This window comes from Rhamphochromis sp. 'chilingali' (assembly GCF_963969265.1).
Source record: "Rhamphochromis sp. 'chilingali' genome assembly, chromosome: 6".
Taxonomy (NCBI): domain Eukaryota; kingdom Metazoa; phylum Chordata; class Actinopteri; order Cichliformes; family Cichlidae; genus Rhamphochromis; species Rhamphochromis sp. 'chilingali'.
In genome coordinates this window covers 21,716,754-21,736,585 of record NC_137933.1, presented here as the reverse complement: position 1 = coordinate 21,736,585, position 19,832 = coordinate 21,716,754, and the positions used below count along the sequence as shown (strand labels likewise).

At 39.0% G+C, this 19,832-nt stretch overlaps 2 protein-coding genes across 3 annotated transcripts in view; one reads left to right on the top strand and one right to left on the bottom strand.

Annotated features, from left to right (window-relative positions):
* Window positions 1-796: 796 nt before the first annotated feature.
* On the bottom strand, window positions 797-9,295 carry copb1 (COPI coat complex subunit beta 1). Its single transcript, XM_080884205.1, has 22 exons — window positions 9,152-9,295; window positions 7,549-7,701; window positions 6,911-7,140; window positions 6,578-6,747; window positions 6,382-6,496; window positions 6,173-6,265; window positions 5,937-6,074; window positions 5,677-5,796; window positions 5,356-5,463; window positions 5,093-5,239; window positions 4,829-4,974; window positions 4,574-4,670; window positions 4,329-4,489; window positions 4,103-4,223; window positions 3,777-4,004; window positions 3,116-3,295; window positions 2,636-2,780; window positions 2,409-2,528; window positions 2,142-2,287; window positions 1,822-1,911; window positions 1,382-1,537; window positions 797-1,046 (listed from the first exon to the last, which is right to left on the bottom strand). Exons 2-22 carry the CDS (start codon window positions 7,637-7,639, stop codon window positions 987-989), a joined length of 2,862 nt encoding a protein of 953 aa, XP_080740331.1. The 5' UTR covers window positions 7,640-7,701; window positions 9,152-9,295; the 3' UTR covers window positions 797-986.
* Window positions 9,296-13,306: 4,011 nt separating this feature from the next.
* Window positions 13,307-19,832, top strand: part of pde3b (phosphodiesterase 3B) — a 54,258-nt gene continuing 47,732 nt past the window's right edge. Inside the window, exon 1 of one of the 2 annotated variants that reach the window (XM_080885606.1) lies at window positions 13,307-14,756. In XM_080885606.1, coding sequence (XP_080741732.1) covers window positions 13,869-14,756 — 888 coding nt within the window. In that variant the 5' untranslated portion in view covers window positions 13,307-13,868. The remainder of the gene's footprint in view (window positions 14,757-19,832) is intronic. The other variant, XM_080885605.1, reaches the window with a different exon arrangement.

The following is a 19,832-nucleotide window of genomic DNA, read 5'->3' as shown; positions in this document are numbered from 1 at the left end:
AGATATTGTGGAAGGAATCTGAGGAATTCTAATTAGATCCCAGAGCTACCATCACAAGCTAGACACTCTCTTCACTTTGGGGCACAACGTCCTTTAGGTAATTGTAACAGCTTCTTTAAAGATTATTACTAAACATCTACTGTCATGCACATTAAGGCAGGTACAGCACAACTTTCCATATTTTCCAAAAGAAGGCATACAGTCCAACTACATTTCTGGGTTACCGTTGTGCTGGAGATGCTCCCAGCTGTCACAGTGGGTGGGGTGCACCCTGCACAGGTTGCTAATCTGTCACAGGGATAACACAGGGACAAGCAGACAACCGGTCACACTCACACCTATGCCCAATTTAGAATCTTTACAATGAAAGGCTCCAGCCAGCTGATTCAAACCTATTACTAACCACTGCTCCTCCCTGCCATCTCCAAAATTCAATTCAATTTTATTTATAAAGCACCAAATCTCATCAACAGTCACCCCAGGAAGCCTTATACTGACCCTATAAAAAGGGTACACACTTATTTAAAGATCATAGTTTTAGTTTGGATGTTTTTCCGTCTTATGCCTTTAAGAATATCAAATTCAATATGAACCTTAGTGGTTCTGGGAGGTACTAGAGAATTTTTTTACCCTTTTCTTACTGAATTGAACTGGAATTCCCTATCTTTTGCATATACTGTCTTAAGTTTCATTTGTAAATTGCACTATTTTGAAAAAAAAAAATTAAAAAAAAAAAATAATGAGGTTTTAATAAGAAAAAAAGGCTCTTAACTCAATGAAAACACCACAGAGCATCTTTTGGACATTATTTCAATACATTTATTGAAAATGAAACAGGACAGCGAAAGCACATTGCTGAGATGTAGTTTTCAGAAAGAGGTGATGTTAAAAAATATAGAGCACAGAAGTAACTGACCATATAATAGTTCATATCTGCTATGACGATGATCAAACAGTAAGTTAGGTGACACAGAACAGCAGCTGTTTCAGACATTTGCCTTTTTTTGGGAGAGGTTGATCTTGTCACCCAGACTCAGGGCCATCCCCTGTGGAACAAAGGAAAGAGGGTTAGCTGCGACACATGCTACATATTAGCATATCTAAAATACAGTGAAATCCATCAGCATTTGGAGATTAATAAATGCAAATTTTTTGTTAACTGCGTGCATTTAAGGATGAAAGTCCACACTTGGGGTACTTTAGAGAGGCAAAAACTGTGTCACTGTGCAAATACTTGCAGAACTGATCAATTATTTCAAATCAAATCAGTCATGTGATATTTTTACAAATGGATGCATTGCTTTACTGAGGGGAAATAAAGTCCACCTAGCCTTTACCTCTCAGATTCTTAAGAGTTCACGGTGTGGCAGCTGTGACCTACCTGACTTTTAGCTCTAATGCGTATGTGTCCATTGACAGGTGCATCGGGCCCCAGGTGGAAAGGCTTCTCAATGCTGACATTAGCCAGGGCATCTTCTCCAAAGATAGAACGAGCATAAAGGTTGGCCGCCATGAAGCCACAGAAGCCAGACAGAGCCTTGTTTATGAGAGAAGAACGTTGGTTAAGAACAACAAACAACATCACAGTATCTGCACATTCATCTTATAAGGAAGCACTGGCATGTCTTATGTTTACATATATTCTTTATATAGTCAGCACAAGAAACTATCCTGCTATACGGCCGCTAATGATTCTTTCCGATGTGCACTGGTGCCAAAAATTTTAATTACCCTTGTTATTTGTATTTGGGAAAGCTGCCAAGATTTAAAAGGTTGTTTACTTTCCTTAGTCTGTGGTTTACAAAATGTTCTCATACCAACCTTTTCAGGAGTCAAACACTTCATGTTGGTGGACTTGAGGATATGCTGGAGATACTCGTTCAGCTCAGTGATGTTGGTGTTCACTGTCACCTACAATAAAGAAAAGACAATCAGTGCTCAATGTTAGTTGAATGTGCATCAACTAAACCCATTTAAAAAAAGAGAGAGAGAGAGAGAGAGAGAGAGAGAGAGAGAGAGAGAGAGAGAGAGAGAGAGAGAGAGAGAGAGAGAGAGAGAGAGAGAGAGAGAACTTTTAACATGTCCCACTTTTTGCAAAACGAGTCAGCTTTCAGGAATGTGTTTTAACCCCTTAAGTTTACCTTGTTTTCCCACTCAAACTCTGCCCACATCTGTCTGAATTCTGCATCAGTGCAGGAGGCTGGCTGGATGTAGTCCATGATGTCAATATGGATGTCGCTGAGGACAACGCAGTTTCTGTCGCTAGCAGCTCCTGACACATCGTAGACTGAAAAGAAGAATCCAGACATCCCCACAATTAATTTAAAAAATGCATTTAGAGAAAAAAAAGAAAGAAAAAAAGGTGTGACTTGAGATGTGATGCTAAAAATAGTCAAAAATTCTTTTACCGATGTTTCCAAATATAATGCCATTCTCTGTTGATGCCACCTTCACATTGGCCTTGATGTTAGCAAAATCATGAGGTGCCAGAGTTAAAGGTGAAGGCTTCTCAACCAACTTAAGATCGCCTGCAGGACAGAAAGTTGAATTACATTATAGTAGAAACCCAAATGTGTACAGCCTAAATGAGAGAAAAAAAACATATTTTCACAGAAGTTGAAAAAACTACACTAACCTAAAGTGGCCAGCTCAAGTGTGCAGTTCTGAAGAGTATCACTGGTCTGATTGACCACCAGCACATCCAGCACAATGTCATACTGGTTCACATGAACGTAGGCTTCAGCATAGACTGGATCTGAGAAGCCCGTCAGCTGGGTCACCTAAGTTGGACAAAATGCATTCATTTAATGATTAATAAACAACCTAGTACAAGCACTCCCTAAACACTAGTTTATTATCTTTTAATAACCTATTAAAAGCAAAGCATGTGCACAAGAAGGGCTTCAGCAGCGGTTGCTGCCATGTTGCCAATAATATGAAATAATATGAACAGTAAATAAGTTAGACTAAGCCGTAAACTTGAAATGCACGCAAACAGCAATAATCAGTCCCTTTCCCTCTTTTTCTGTTCAAAAGCACTACTCCAACATTATCTCTCACATTAATTTCCAGTTTCCTTTTATGGAAAGGCTTTTAGGGGTTAAGTATGGTGCACCTTGTTGAGTTTCGATGCCAGAGGATCGGCGGCCTCCTTCCTCTGAGTGTTGCCCATAGCAGCCAGCAGGCTGAGCTGGAACTGGTCCTCCTTGGAAGTCATCTCATTTTTGGCCGTGAGCTGCATGAAGGATATTGGATCGTCGGCCTGGACCGTTACATTGCGTTTCTCAGACTCTTTCTGTAGTCAGAAGAAGAAACACATGTGGTTATTTTTGGAGGAAATAACAACCCCAATGGAACAACAACAAAAGTATCTATAATGTAGTCTAGTATAGTGAAAATAACACAGCATAGCAAGTTACAAAAAAGACATAAGAAACAGTTGTTCAACAGAAAGAGAATAAAAACAGATGTTATTGTGCAGAACTAAGAGAAACTGGAAAGACAGAGACAATGCTGCTGTCAAGAGAAACTGGTGCACTATAAAAAAAAAAGTTTTCCATCAGTCCCAAAAGTCTTATGTGTATACACATCAGGTTTAAATGATCATCTAGGGGTGTGATATTACTACACTCCTCCTTAGACCTATCAGGGTGTAGGCTCTTGAAAACAAAAGTTGGCTTATAAACATATCACAGGTTTCGTATTAAATTTGGCACCAAAAATTTGCTCATTTTCTGTGTAACGAGGTTGGTGAGTTTTAGGTCAACTTTCATTACCTTCTGTGACAGCTTCTCTTCCTCCAGCCTGACAGCCAGCATGTGTGACAGGGATCTGCGACACTCCTTGTTGAAAATGTCATTCATAAGTGGTGAACACTCTGACAGGACCTTCAGGCACAGTGAGATGCGATCCACATCGTCGTCTGTAATTGGCTTCTTGGGCAGAGAGCACTTACCCAGGTGCAGCACAGTGACCATGATCAACATGGCCTCTGCAACAAAAGACTGCAAGGGGGGGCACCAAGACAGCAGGGGTCAGAAGAAGCAAAGGTAGGGCAAATTATTAAAAGTGCTTTTATTGAAATGAAGGAAGAATAACTTACATTTTGCTTCTTTTTATCTTGAACAAGAGCAACATAGCGCAAAGCCACTTTGGTCAGCGTTGTGGCCAAAGAAGCTGCCACATAGAAGTCTCCATCCATTAGGAAGCCTCTGAGTGGAGGTCTGGAACAACAAATTCTTAATGAGCAAGGTGGATGGAAAATTCAGCACAATGAAGGGTATACAGTGTTAGCAAAATGCTTTTCCTCCATGATGTCCAGTGTTTACCTGTCTTCCTCCTTCTTTGAAGGCCTGGAGGAGCTGAGGGCACTCTGTGTCACATAAGTGCCCATTTCTGTCACAAGTTTCTGAGCTGGAGCTGCGCTCACTTCATCTTCTGGCTTCACCTCACCGGTCTCCTTCTTAATCTCATTCTCCACAATTGGGATCTGTCCCGGGGAGAGACAATTATAAACGTTTTAATCAAAATAGCGTGCGTTACTTGTAATTCTGACAACAATGAACAAACATACCTCTCCCAAGGACCTGCGAACTTCTGTCATCACACTCTGGATGTCTTCCTTGGTGCTGCAGTATTCTCCTAAGATCCACAGTGCCCCCCTGTAAATCCTGAAACAGGACAATTGTGATGAACTTTATAAACAATCACAGTGCTACACAATCAAAGAGTAAGTAGTGACTTCCCTTTAGCAAGCACAGCCTATACAATGGTTTCTTAACCACGAATTGACTTTCATCTGCTCTTTAGACTCATCAGGATTACTTACTTGACAGTTCTGATGGCATGAAAGACTTCCAGCATCTTCTCGATGATCAGGGGTCTCAAGTTGTCAAACCTCTGAATGGCTTCCCGCACAAACTCCAGCACATCGGCAGCAGCTGCCTCATTAGTGTCACTCAAGAATTCCATCAGCTGTAAAACATCAACATATAGAAAATGTTTTATTTTAAAGACCATTTATGATAAAAATGTATATTTAGAAATCTAAAGATATCACGAGAATCTTAAAAGGAAATAAGAGGAAACTCACCACAGGTATGACATTGGCTGCCATGTCAGGAAAACGCACGCTACACGAGTGGAGGGTGCGCACCAAGAGCTGCCTGTACTTATCAGTGTCTTCATGCTCTGTTACGTTGTTTGTTTTGATCACCTCTTTCTTCAAAACAATCACCAACTAGCAGCCAGACAGAAGTCACTACTTTAACACTGTATTCCAGTTTTTCTAGGTGTCAATGCAAAAACAAAAAAAGCAACAACAAAAATACACAAAAGCTGCAAATGTCAACAGACCTCTTCTACATTACGGGATGAAACAAGGTCCAGCGCCAGCTGTAAGGTCTTCTTTCTGACTTCCAGGTCAGGAGTGCTTAGAACACGCAGGATGTCCATCACAAGGTCCTGAATGAAAACGTATTAGTGAGACCCAATTTTTAACACAGTTGGTACTGACACATAACAATTTTTGTATATTTTCTAATAAATTTTATGATCTCAAAAAGACTTCTTTTGGGTACCATTCCTTTCCTTTTATGGTTTCTGTAGTGAAAGAGCCACTAACAACTTTATTTGTTAAGTGCTAGAAAAACTAATAAAAGCCATTATGAGACGTACCTGGAGCACACGCTCATGAGTGGGATGCTCCTTCAGTTCGATGAGACGATCAAGAACGATCAGTTTCACATTATTGTCACTCTCCTTGATGATCAAATCAATGTAGCACTGGGCAGCAGCCTAGAGTCCAACAAAGCACAGAATGCATACAGGCTTTAATAAAGCAAAGATACCAATCTATCTAAACGTAATACAATGTATAAAGCACTGTATAAATGATACAAGACATACACACAACCACTGAAACACTGATGACGTACCTTAATGGCTGTGGGAGCGCTGGAGAGTGTTACAAGGGTGCCAGCAGCCTCATACTTAACCGCCGGGCTGGAAGACTGCAGCAGGTTGTAAATGCAACGGATAAAACGGGCACGCTCAGAAGGGTTAGCATGGCAAACCTAACAGAGGGGAAAAAAGAAAAACAACAAGAACTTGGATGTGAAATCATCCATTGTGCTAAAAGGTTTAGATATGACCACCACAAGCTGTGACTCACTTTGTAAATCAGCTCCACAATAACCAGCTGGAGGATGTCTCCAAAAGTGTGAACTTGGTCAATACATGTGCTGAGGTAGTCCAGAGCTCGATCCTGCAACATATAAATGCATGAATGACAAGGTGTGAGATAGACCTTTGGCATATTTACTGTATGACTAAAAGTAAAAGTAGAAACAGTAAGAAAAGAACAGACAATATGCTACAGACCTGGTCTGCATGAATCAGCATCATGAAAGCATTTCTCTTACAGCTGGCATCTTTCTCATTGACCAGGAAATCATGGATCAGCTCTGGAGCATCTGGGATGAGATGTTCAAAGTTCCTACAAAACAAACAGAGCTGGTTGTTGTTCATGATGAATACAGTTCAAAATTTATACGTTATAATATTTAGCAGCTAGTACCTGTAGATTGTGTAAATGGCCAGGACAGCGTTACGGCGCACATAACTGTGGCGGTGCTCCAGGCAGGCCCGGATCGCTGGCATGAGAGGCTCAAGCAACTCAGACTCCTTCAGCTTGCACAGGAAACGCAGAGTGGAGCCACGGATGAACTCATTGGGATGCTGCAGGTCCTGAAATAGAAGAAATATTTAAAATTAGAATTGCTGAACTGATTTTTTTTAACCTTTAGTTTTCCCCCATTGCTATAGTTATGCAGTAATAAATAGTGTAACCTGATGTGTATATTTAAAAATGCACTGTTTATAGCAGCTGATAGTATATCACTTAGATTACCTTCCTGTAGGCATCACAGACCAGGATCATCTCCTGAAGGAGTTTGCCATCAGGAGTTGTTTTGGGAACAATCTCCCAGAAAACCAGCAGCAGCTTCTTGATGGTGTGGTCTTGAAGCGGCAGCACAAAACGGATTATAGTCATCAGCAGTCCCGGCAACTTCTCGCCATTCAGGATCATGATGATGACCTTCTTCAAGGCTTCAGTTTTGGCCTTGATCTCTCCCTTTTCTAAAGAAAGATTATTATATTTAGCATAGCAATCAGTTATTATTTAAACTAGTCTTCATCGAATTAAATTCATCTGATACTAAACTTCACCAAAAACTCTCAAAGGACGTTGTGAGGTTTTACCCCCCAAAGGACACTGACTTATTTGCACGTTAATGCAAAAAAAGTTAAACCAATCCTGATCAAAGCTTGATGTCATACATCAACAATGCTTCTTTGAATCAAAATTAATCTATAAAAAAAGATTTGAACTGTTTTTCCCCTAAACCAGACATTATATAATGGCCTATAAAAATAACACTCATACATCACAAATGCATTAAGATGTAGAAAAAAGTGGAGAAAGGCTATTTTTCCCTTTGTACTGTATATTGAGGTAAGTTATTAAACTTTACAGCAAATGGTTACCTAGATCTGCCTTTAGGCTGACTTCAGAAGGGGGCTCTGAGTCTGAGGCAACATTGATCAGAGTGTAACAAACGTTCTCTGCAGCCGTCATTTTGCTGCTGTGCTTGTATCAGATTAGAAGAATCCAAATGTATGTTGCTCACTGGATAATACCTATGAAAACAGAAAAAGAACAGATTTCGTCAGTGATGGAGAAAACATTTACACTGGTGAAAAAATCTCAGTGAAGTCAAAACTAACCTAATCTCATGGAATACGTTTGCCAGTTCTTCCTCTTTGTTTATGCTAACTATGATCATCAACATGTTTCCACACAAGATAAAAGCACATAGATTTTATACACACAATTTGATAAAGTCCTATACTTATAATTGATCTATATCTGAAATAAAAGCTGTGGTAGTTTGAGTTAGTCAGATCAAGTTGTTGCCTTTTTGTACACATTTTTTTCTGTTTCCAAATAGCATTTCCCTGGTAATCTGTGGTAGGATAAATTTGTCCTAGAATTTCTCTTGTAGATATTCAGAAACTACAGCACATCAGTCCACTCCCTTAATAGCTCAGCTGCACTGGGTACAGTTTTGGATAAATGTTAAACTTATATTACACATTCTTAAGGCCCTCTGTGGATTTGGTTGCACTATATATCGAAATCTTTTAAATCTGTGATATTTTGCCTTCAAGTCATTGAGGTCATCCTCCCAACAACTGCTCAAAGTGCCATCTTCTCACCTAAAAACTTAAGGTGACTGGACCATCGTTATTGCCCCTAGTCGATGAAGCAGTCTGGCTTCCCGGACAAGAACCTCTAAGGTATACCCAATTTCAGCTGCTTTTAGTAGAGTTCATCATGATTTGGCCAAACGTATTGCAAATGTTTTCCATTGCTTTTTGTGCGTGTGTGGATGTTTTTACCAATATTGAAATCTAATTATGTTTTTATTCTTAGTTTCTCGCTTCTCCTTAACTGCAGTTTTATTTTGCCGTCTGTTTTTGTGAGTTCCATGTTTTTAGTTGGGTTCTAGGAGACCTGTATTACAAATGAGTGTGTCAGTAAAGCACTTTGTGCTAACTTCTGTTGCTTTAGAATTTAGCTATAGAGCTACAACTGAATTGCAAAACATACTACTAGCTGAAACCTGGAGAACCAGGTGATTTGGTGTTCAGTCTACGTCTGGATTAAACCTGAAAACGACAATTACTTCTCAAAATTAAAGTCAGATCAAAGTTTTCAGCTGCTTTTTACGGAAAATCTTGGTTGCCTTCATCACAAAACAGCATAAGCTAACAAGTCAAAAAATAGTGACACGCAGCTAATAAGCTTTCTAACAGGTTAAATGGCGTTACATGCGTAAAGACAAAAATGCTAAAATAGCAAGGTTTTGCTCATTTTTATTAGTTAGTTGTCCCCAAAGCTGGTTTTTCTAGGTTAAAACACAGAACCAACTGCTGACTATCAAGAATTAGCTGACAGGAGTTTAGCTTTTGCTTCGGTTAGCAATGAAATGGAGGACAGTAACGTTAGCTAACGAGCTTATGAGTTACCACCAGACAGCGAAACAAATGTCACTCATGTTGGTTAAAAATAAGTCCCAAAACCTACCTATCTGCAGGACTATTATCCTCCCAGGTGACCTTCGATGTGCAGTTTGAGATATTTACATCTGTAAAATTTCTCAAAAGCTCCCGCAGGCGAGCTCTCACTCCCTCGGCTCTGCACTACTTCCTAGTGACGTGGAAGATTACTTTACCGAGAGCCACATCACTGCTACCGTGCGCCACAAGGCTCAAACCGAACGCCTGTGCAACACAAACGCAAAAAAATGAAAAAATAAAATAAAATAAAATAAAATAAAATAAAATAAAATAAAATAAAATAAAATAAAATAAAATAAAATCAATCAGTAAACAAAAAGAAAATCTAACAAGCTGGTCCTCTCTTTCTGCTTAACAATAACACGAGAAAGGCCGTTAATCTTATACTGCCAACTTTAAATGAATATATTGTTATGTATGTTGTCTGTCACCTTGTTTCTATGGTTGAGATACGTTTACTTTTTTAAGCTGTTTTGTAAGTAAGTAAGGCATTATAGTTAACTAAAATTAAACTAAAACAACACAATGAATAAATAATTCTTGCCCTCATAAACATGAAGCAATAATGTTGAGTGAAATGCAAATGAAATATATAAAATCAACAGTTTATGTATCCAAATAATGAATCATTAAGAAAAAAGTAATGGGTATAAACTGAATGCATACCAATCAAGTACATTTAATTAGACCATATTCCATAAAATTTTACATTTTACATTTTACAGTTATGTAAGAAATTACGCGGAACACATACTTAAAATCAAATTATTAAAGTTAGCATTTTGGGGATAAATATTTTTTGACAGTAGATTTGTCAACGAATTTAAAAAAATAAAAACTATAGTTTAGATTTTTTTTTTAAAATTACAATTATTTTGTCAACTTGGAAAGCTAACTAAAAATTTGGTTAAAAAGAAAAAAGAAAAAAAAGAAAAAGTGATGATGATGGCTTTGATAGACATGCTAATTGAGACTTTGGGTATCTACAGGTCTCCTTTCAAAAACATATGTGTTTTTTAATAGTAATACCCACCTGCTGAAGTCTGCCTAATCTCACCTTGATAAACCACCTACACACTACACCTACAAGAGCTGCTCAGGCATAGATAATGCGTGTATGGATGGACCCCGAATTAAAACACGAGTACCTTAACAATAACAGTATGCAGCACCCTCCAGTGGAAGGTTTTAGTGTTTACTTTAGTAACACATTGGATGGGCAGAGACTTGAGTGAATCATATGAGTGCCTCAGAATCTTCCATCCACCCATTATTATCACTTTTCAGTCATGCATCAATCAATGGCCAACAGCACCAAAGCAAAGAGACTATTAGGATATATTTTTAAAAATCTGAATACTTAATTATTTAATTATTAATAATTTCCATGACTGAAAGTGATTTTATACGCACAGATGGTGAATAGACAAGTCCCATTAAAAGTCTGTTAAACAGCAGTTATTTGGTCAGTAGGTTTATGGCAGAATAACGCCCAGTAAAAGAATAATGCTCCCATGTACAGTAACGTGGCACTGTTATTGTTACTTTTTGAGGTGTCAGGTTCTATGTGTTTATACACCACTTATTATTTATCTCTGGCTCTCTTCCACAGCATGTCTTTATGCTGTCTTCCTCCCCTCACCCCCAACCAGTATGGCAGATGGCTGCCTATCCATCAGCCTGGTTCTGCTGGAGGTTTCTTTCATTTAAAAGGGAGTTTTTCCTTCCCACTGTTGCCAAAGCACTTGCTCATAGGCGGTCATCTGATTGTTGGAGTTTTCTCTGTTTCCTCTGTATTCTCTAAGCCCTTTACCTTACATTATAAAATGCCTTGAGACAACTATTGTTGTGATTTAGCACTATATGAATATAATTGAATTGAATTAAATTGTCATATCAGGCTTTCACAACGCTGTTTTGCAAACTATCTGTTGTAGACGCCACAGTAGGCAAAATTGATCCCAACACTGATTAATTCCCACTTCCACAGACCCGTTTATTGCGCTAATTCAAACTGAAGCTGATAAAGAAGATTTATGGCTCAAGTTAAGAGCAAAGTACACTTATCACAAAGAGCCCTGCCAGCCAGGGAACAAAATACATGTTTGCTTCATACAGATGGATGATGAGCCTTTTGGAAATGATAAGTAATCATAGGATTGGCATTTAACACATATCCTGTTCAACGGGCATGCTTACTTTTGGGGCAGTAACGTCATATTGTGCCAGACCATTCAGATTAGCTTAAGAAGGAATATAAAAGGTCATTGTTACTTATATTTCACATAATCGTAGTTGCCAGTATAAGCGCTGACTTTCATTCATTTTGCTTGTGTGTATTTTCATGCAAAGCACAGTTTATTAAATTAAACAAACTCTGTCTGCACCTTGCCCTTCCACTGAGCTCCGCTGCAGAGACAAAGATGTAACCAATCAGGGCTACATTACAAATGCCTTCATTTTAAGGGGAAACACTTTAAGGGCTCTGTGACTGACTAAAGGAAACTGCAGTCATTATTAATATTATTAATGAAATGTGATTTTCTACTGTGTCGGTGGAAAAATGACAGAAATAGCAGCTCTAAGAATAGTCTGTTATGGCGTCAACATACTTTCTTCTGCATGATTAAGGTAACCTGAGACTGTCAGTTTAATTCATGGGACTTCAGCAATGCTTAGCAGTGGAAAGGAGTTTTTTAAAGGCCAATTTCTTGGTTTCTGCCATTCTTTGCACATTTGACATATTAATGAAAATGGGGAAATGCCTTCTGTGCAGTTCAGTGCAGGTGATCTCTACACAGTAATAGTAATTTAACCACAGCTCGCTCGAACCAGGAAGTCATTTTTTTTTTTAACTCAAAGAGATGTCTAAGCCTATCATCAGCTAAAAAGAAACAACAAAGCTCACAAGCTGGCTACAAAAAACAACCATCAGTATGGTTTTGTAACAAATGCTAAAACAGTTGAATTAAAACGTGAAAGGTTTTTAAGACCTAATCTTTTATAAATACCAGCAATCCTTGTCCCTAGTGAGACTTACAATTGTAATAACATAAAAAATAACATTAAAATAACATTTTTAAAAAAACTACATTCAGCAGATTTTTGTAATTTTTAAGAATCTATATATGAATATAGATCTGTTTTCATCACTTGTAGTTTAAATCAGACATTATTTAAAATATATACAGTGAAATAAAGTACACTTGTATAAGCTGCACTTTGGAATTTGCAGTTAGGATTTTAACCTGTTTTGACTTTATTCACCATGCAGTAAAGGAGAAATTTACTGTGCAAAATTATGGTGAAAAAATTATTTGCCCTTGTTCTGATATCAGTCTGGAACACTGACTAATGTCAAAGAACCCAGAACAACATCTAAAGAACTGCAGGCCTCGCTTGCCTCAGTTAAGGTCAGAGTAAGAAAGTAAGAAAGAGGCTGTGCAAAAATGGCATCTGTGGGAGAGCTCCAAGGGGAAAACCACTGTTGAGCAAAAAGAACACAAAGGCTTGTCTCACACTTCCCAAAAAACATTTCGATGATCCCCAGCACTTTGGGGATTTTTTTTTCTTTAGGAGTGACTAGGTCAAAGTCTAGACTCCAATCTAATCAGGATGCTTTGGCATGACCTTAAACAGACCATTCATACTTGAAAACCCTCCAGTGTGGCTGAATTATAACAATCCTACAAATAAAAGTGAGCCAAAATTCCTCCACAGCAAACGCTTGATTGAGAGTGGATGTATCCACAGCTAAATAAATAAATAAATAAAAAATTAAGGGAGTACTTAAATCACACATAAATCATAATGATTTAAATGTTCAAGATCAAAAAAAATGTTTTAACAAACGCTGTGTAATTTGTAAAAAATAAAATAAATAAATACATAATAAATGTTAAAAATGGTCCGAGTGCCCCTTAAATGTTTTAGCGGCATAATTTTGTATATGTCTATATTACGTCCGTGGATAATGGGTGATATTCACTGTTGTTTGGTTTAGCCTGATCAGATCGATAAAATCGAGAATCGATTGAGCTAAAGACAGGCAAACCAAACGATCACAGTGCAAGTCGATGGATCCAACGACTGCGAAAAGCAGCGATGGCATTTTAACCAGAAGACCAAAACAATTTCGGCGTCGTGCAGTATCATTTTATTTAAATTAAATTACATTTATTTGTATCTAATAATAAGCGAGAGAGGAGAAAGAGTCAACACTACAAGAAACTCTGCGTTAGTGGGTTTATTTATGAAGCGAAGACTTCCATGAAGCCTTTGCCACACATATAAGATGAATAGTGAACTAACAAAGACTTCCCGTGCACACAAGGGATGCAGACAAAACAAGTAAACTGCATTGTGGGACATCCTGCGATGGAAATTTAACAGTTTTCCTCGCTATATTATATTCTAATGAGCTTCTTCTGTCTAATCGTACACTGCTAATATTGGGTTATAAAGTCTCAGGATTGGTTCGGTCTGTGGGCTCAGCGCTCCACATCGCAAAAATAAGCCATGCAGTGTGAGTTGTGGCCTATAGCCGGCGACAGAGAGCCCCATTTCTGTAAAAACAACATCTCACCTTCTTTCTTTAGTCCAAGTGCTGGAGCACGTTTGAGTGACCATGGAGTGCGTTTGCTGTCATGTAGTTGAGCGTTAATACGGCGTGAATAGCAGGAGAGGGGGACTTTCGCGTGGATACGAGGAGCCACAGTCGAGCCATGGCTGCACGGGAGGAAGGAGAGGTTTTGCACAGTAAAACAAGGCACCACGACGGAGCTGGAAGTGTAAACAGCTCAGAAGGCTTCAGGAACGGCTATGTGAAGAGCTGCGTCACCCCCCTGAAACAGGACCATCAGAGGGGATTTTTGTTTAGCGTGTGCAGGTTTTGCAACGAAGACATTCTCAGCTCCAAACTGTTAAAGGTCTCTGCCCTGTACGTGGGCGCTTTTGTGATTTTCGCGGTCTCCTTTCTAATTTCCAGGAGCTTGCAAAGTGACTCGCTTTGGGATTTGCGGACTTTTTTGTCGGGCTTCTCCCAGTCCATCAGTCCTTTATTCAGCATAGGATGTGCTTTCTTCTTCCTGACACTTTACCTGAGGAGGAAAAAGAAGGAGAGCACCAAATGCTGGCTGGTGTCACTGCCAGCATCGTGTTACCTCGGGGATTTTTTGGTCTTGCGGTTTTTACAATGGGGAGAGGACCAGCACCAGATGCAAATGGTGGGCAGGTTGTTATTCGTGTTGGGATGTGTGGGTCTGCTCACGCTGATCCCAACGCTAAAACTCAAACACAGTGTTCTCATACTGGTTTTTGCCAGCGTTGTGTGGCTTGTTTCTTTCACAAGTTTGAGCGGTCTGCCCGCACTGCTCAGACCGCTCTTTGCCTGCTTTGCGGGGGTTTCTGGCTCCCTGTTGGGGCTCTGCTTTGACCGCTACTACCCGTCGAGGGAAGCACCGAGTGGGATTTCCAGCGCGGAGGAAAAGGTCCCTGTGATCAGACCTAGGAGAAGGTCCAGTTGCGTGTCGCTGGGGGAGACGTCGACCAGCTATTATGGCAGTTGTAAAATGCCTCGCAGACCTTCGTTGCCCTGTATATCCAGAGAGCAGGTAGGTCTCCCCCCTGCAGGACCACGTCTGTTGCTGCTGTTGTTGTTGTTGTTGTTGCAAAAGTAGGCCCACTGTTCATCCACAGCTACTCTGAGTGCACATGTGCACAAGTTGAAAGCACAATACTGTATCACTAAAGCCCACACAGAGCATTTACAAAAGTCACTTTGGTAGAATTTGTTTTCCAAATTCAATATGGTTGCTGCAGGTTGCTTCTAACACGTATATAATATTCTTATATTAATGCTAATAATCTGTGATCGATAATGTCAAGCAAATGGCCAAAACCCCGATTTTAACCCTGAAACACAATGCTACCATTGGTTTGAAGTGCACTCGGATACAAAACTTAGGCAGTGCTGTCTCTCCACATTTTCGTGGGAATGTCCTCACCGAAGAGCTCGTGTGGCACACAAGCCATAAAATGCAAGTGCACGTCAACATCCTCCTGGCAGCATAACAGCACAGCCAGCAACAAAGCAAGTGATGTGGGCTCAGTCCCACATGACAAACAGTCAACAACACAAAATGATGGCAAGCGCGCACTGGCATCTTTCAGTGTCCACAATCCCACAGCAGAGCCTGCGGTGCTCCTTTCCACTTTGCAGCACTTCTGAAAACTGATACACCCACATGGAGTGATATGCGTACAAAATGAAGACTATCAGGTTGCATGCAATATGTTGGGAGCAAACAGCTTACGCCGCCCGTCGCCTTAATTTAAGTGTAGGCAGTGTAGACAAATGCCAGCATTATTGTTGCCAGTGCTATTCTTTAGTGGATGCCAAGCCATCAGTTCACACACATTGTTTTGTGTCCTTCGAGGTTTGTTAGAAATGATAAGAGAACTAAAAATATATGTCCAGTTTGTTTCAGTTGTGCTATTTCCAGTAGTTGTTTTTAACCTCATTGTGTTGTGTGCCGTTAGAAGCCTGATAGTCACATTGCACTAGGCCTCAAACAGAGCACCGAAAAGTTGAATGCACCTTGTGTGTTGCTGAAAATGATGGAGAAGTGAATAGTTACATGGTAGGTTGCCTCGCTGTGTGCCTGCAGTTAGTTTTTAGGCTTTTTGCTGATAGGAATTTAATTTAAAATTACTGGGCAATACTGCTTTCAGCTAAAAAGTAAAAACGGGACACTGATTGCAAATTAACAAATTAATAATAAACTTTAGTTCCCACATGTTATCATCACAGTATCCTGGCCTCTCTTCCAGTGAACACTAAAGCAAAGAGTTTTTCTTTGTGACTAGAAGAGACAAACAGCTTAAGTGCTCTCCATCTGCTGCGTGGACACATGCCAGTCAGGTGAATTAAAGCCTGGATTGCCCGTTAGTTGTCAATGTGTGAGTGAGTGTGTAGTGAAGAGCTATCAGGGATGTTTGTGTCTGTTTTATATTGCACATAAGTAATAATTAATGATTTAAAGACCTGACCGTTTCTGTGTCAGATGCAGATTTAAAAAAAATAAAATACAGAGACAGATAAAAACACTCAGGGTTCATTGGTAATGTCAAACACGTTATTTATTTTCACATAACAGTTCAGTTCATAACAGTTCTGCATTTCTGACTAGGGTACTGGTTTCTGTCTTTCAGTTGCAAAGACAGGAGGTTGTTTTTCTGTTTGCAGCAACATGTGGTTTTCAATATAAAATGTCTATCGCCTTGGGAAAACCGATTTAAAGTTCAACCCCAATGCAGACACAAGTCAAGATGCTCTGGATCAGAACTACAGACATGAGTGTGCGACTAGAGTCAGACTAAAGATATTCAAATTGTGCTTTCAAATCTCAAAACAGAACATTAGAATCATTGTCAGATCACAGTTGCATGCTATCATGCAAAACTGCATGTTGATTTGAACTATTATGTACTTTATTAGCGCTAACTTCAGCATCAGTGCTTTTTGCACCATCATGTATAACAGTTCCATTAATGAAATGGGGCTCGTCAGGGCTTAAACCCACGGCCAACAACCTTTAACAAAACAGATAATGATGTAAACACAGCTTCCCTTTTTTAAATCTCTGATAAAAGACCGTTTTATAACTGTGGCAGTGCAGAAAATAATGGAGCAGATAGAGGACATTCCAGTTGATGCGTCACATTTCTCCGTATGTTTTTTTTATTTGTATTTTTACATTATGATACTCCTTGTGTAAAAAAAAGAAAGAAAAGGATGTAGCGCACAACAGTGGCTGTTTTTTGTCATCAAGTGGAATTTTGCAAAGTTGAGACTCATCTATATCCTGTGTTTGGTGACTTTAGCGGGTTCTGTCAGAAAAATCAAAAACAGCCTTTAGTCTTTCTACAATACATCTATTCACAATAGTAGGAAGCTTTTTTTAAAGTCATGATTGAACTAGCAGATATGCTCTCAATAACGCGCCATTGTTATTAGTCTTGTTCCATCATGAATACCCTTAAAAAAGGCAGCTTCAGACAGTGCAACTCCTAAGAGACACCACAGTCAGATATATATTTATACCTTTTTAGGCGCATGTTTCTAACAACAATAAGTAGCAGATAATGAATAATGTTTAATTGGTGCTTACAATAAGTGTAAGTAAATCAAGGACATTTTCCATGTTTCTTTTCCACTGAGCTAATGTCACTGATGACAGACTTCCTAATTTGAAATGTGAATCTATTGAAACAAGATCCCAGCCGCTGTGGCATTATATTGCAATAGTAATGAGACAAGATTATATCCAGTGACGAAACATAGAATTAGAAGAATTTTCCCTGGAAATTTGAATTAAATGCATAAAATAACAACTTTAGTGCTTTTAAGTTAACAATAATTAAAATAACTTAACATTGTAACTTGTAGGAAGTCTGCACGATAATGTCACATAATACCACTGAAAAATGTATATCACTATGTAACCATATTAGTTATTTCCATCCACTCTTGGCTCTTCCTGTCACATGGAGCGCCACTAGCGAGCGCTCCGGCAGCGCTCGATGGGGTAATTTGTTTACATATTTCAGTTGCACGTCACCAGCGGATAGTATCTGCCTCTTCAAAGCCTGTTTGTAGTCAACGGTGTGGTTTTTCCTCAAGTGGGGGAAAAAGTGTGTCTTCACCCAGCAAAATTCCCGTGCTTTGTTAAAGTAGCTCCCTTTTTTGGTCCTAAATCATCATCGGAAGCTGACTCACAGCTCTTACGCTCAGATGTGCCTGGGCCTAAAAAGATAAAATATTAAAAAACAATTTGTGCAGTTTCCCTTTTCACCTTCTCCTTTTTGAGGAGTGCTGGATCTCCTCTAGTATGTAAAAAAAGCCAACCTTTAACTTGATTTTCATGGTATTGAGGTTCACAGAGAAGTGAATCTGGCAACTATGGCAACACGTCTGTTGATGCGGCCAAAAATCATACTTTAGTCAGCACCGTGTGTTTCCCTTTGCTTGAGATCGTTACTGCTGGATGTTCTGTCTTAGACACGTGAGGACCTCACAGTAGAAGGTATATGATTATAATCTGCCTCTGGGAGACAAATTCATGTACTACCTGATGAATGTTGAAAACAAAATGCTACACAGCACATGCTTGTGGCTACACGCCAGGTCCAGTGTGTTCCTTTTATCATTTGACTAGATATCCAGCTCTTATCACCAGATGTCGGGCGTGTTTATATAAAATTTCTTTCTTTGCTGTGTGTCCTTTCCAAGAGGTCCATGATGAGGTTGCAGAGTGCACAATGAAATAGAGGGTAATTGGACTTCCAGGAAGCAATAAAAAAAAAGCAAACGTTTCTAAAGTGAGAGATGTACGACGAGATGGTGTTGACATGGATCATTGGTCATATTAGAGTTATGTATGGTTTTTGACTTTTATGGGCTCGTTCCCAAAACTTTTTGATCACGCCTCATGAGAGGAGAGACATAATTTTGTGCTAAATCATTTTTTAAGTGTCTTTCTAGAACGTCTCTGATTTTGTTAAAGTTACACCACAACATATTTTCGTCAGACAGTAATAACTTCTTAACTTCTTTCAAATCACTGTTTATGAGCGAGAAAAATCATTTTTCTTTATGTTAGGGCATTTTTTACTGCCTTCTTTGCCTGTCTTCTCTTTCTTTAAGTTTTATTTTCAATTGCAAAGTAGTCAAATTACAAAAGTCTGTTTTTAAAAGTACCCTACTATTTAATCATTGATCTTTCTTTTTGGTATTTTTGGTATCACTAAGATAGAACTATAATGATGGTTTACAGGTGCCACAGATATATACTTCTATATCCATTTGGTTCATTATGCAAAGCCTTATTTTAATTTTACACCTCAAATGTATGTACATAACAAGTACTGTCTGTAATATGCACATTCTAGCAGATTTTCCTTAAATTGTGTAAAACAGTGTACATAGTTTTTTGGTGTGCAGATATTGTTTATGTAGCTGGCTCCCAAAATTTTATTTGTCTTGCTTTGCATTGTGTTTCCACCGTGGGCCTTACACTGGTGGAGGTGGAACAGTATGAGTAAAAACATGGTAATAAAAGCAGTTTTAACCTAGTTTTTTCCCCCCTAAAATCTCGTTTACAAATCACTTCTGTGAGTTAAATGTGAGGATACATTTATGAACATACTGTTTTAACCTTAAAGCTTTAAGATGTTTTTCTTTTAAAGTGTTATGTCAGCCACCAAGTATTGCTCACAAAGTCCCCAGTCACTTGAAGGTATTATTCCAATTTCTGGTACATTACAGTACCAGAAATTGGTTAACAATTGTGTAGAACTAGTATTTCTTTGATGTTTAGACAAAAGCCATCACCGTTGTTTCTTAAAGGTAAAGTTAGGAATTTTGGACTCCAGAGTTGCTGTAGAATAACTTGAATTGAACTTAGGGTATGCACTGCTATTACACTCCGTTGCAGTCCTGACAGAACCAAAGGCCGAGGAGTTATTCCTGTTCCTGTTATAGTTTTTTGAAGTCCGGTGCCTGGGTCGCATGCTTAATTGGTCCATTGCAATGTAAATTCTCTAGGAAAAGCCCCTAAAAAACCAGCAGGCATATCTGAAAGGAGTTTTGCCCTCACTGTCTGATGACAGAATCTATGTCGCTCTGA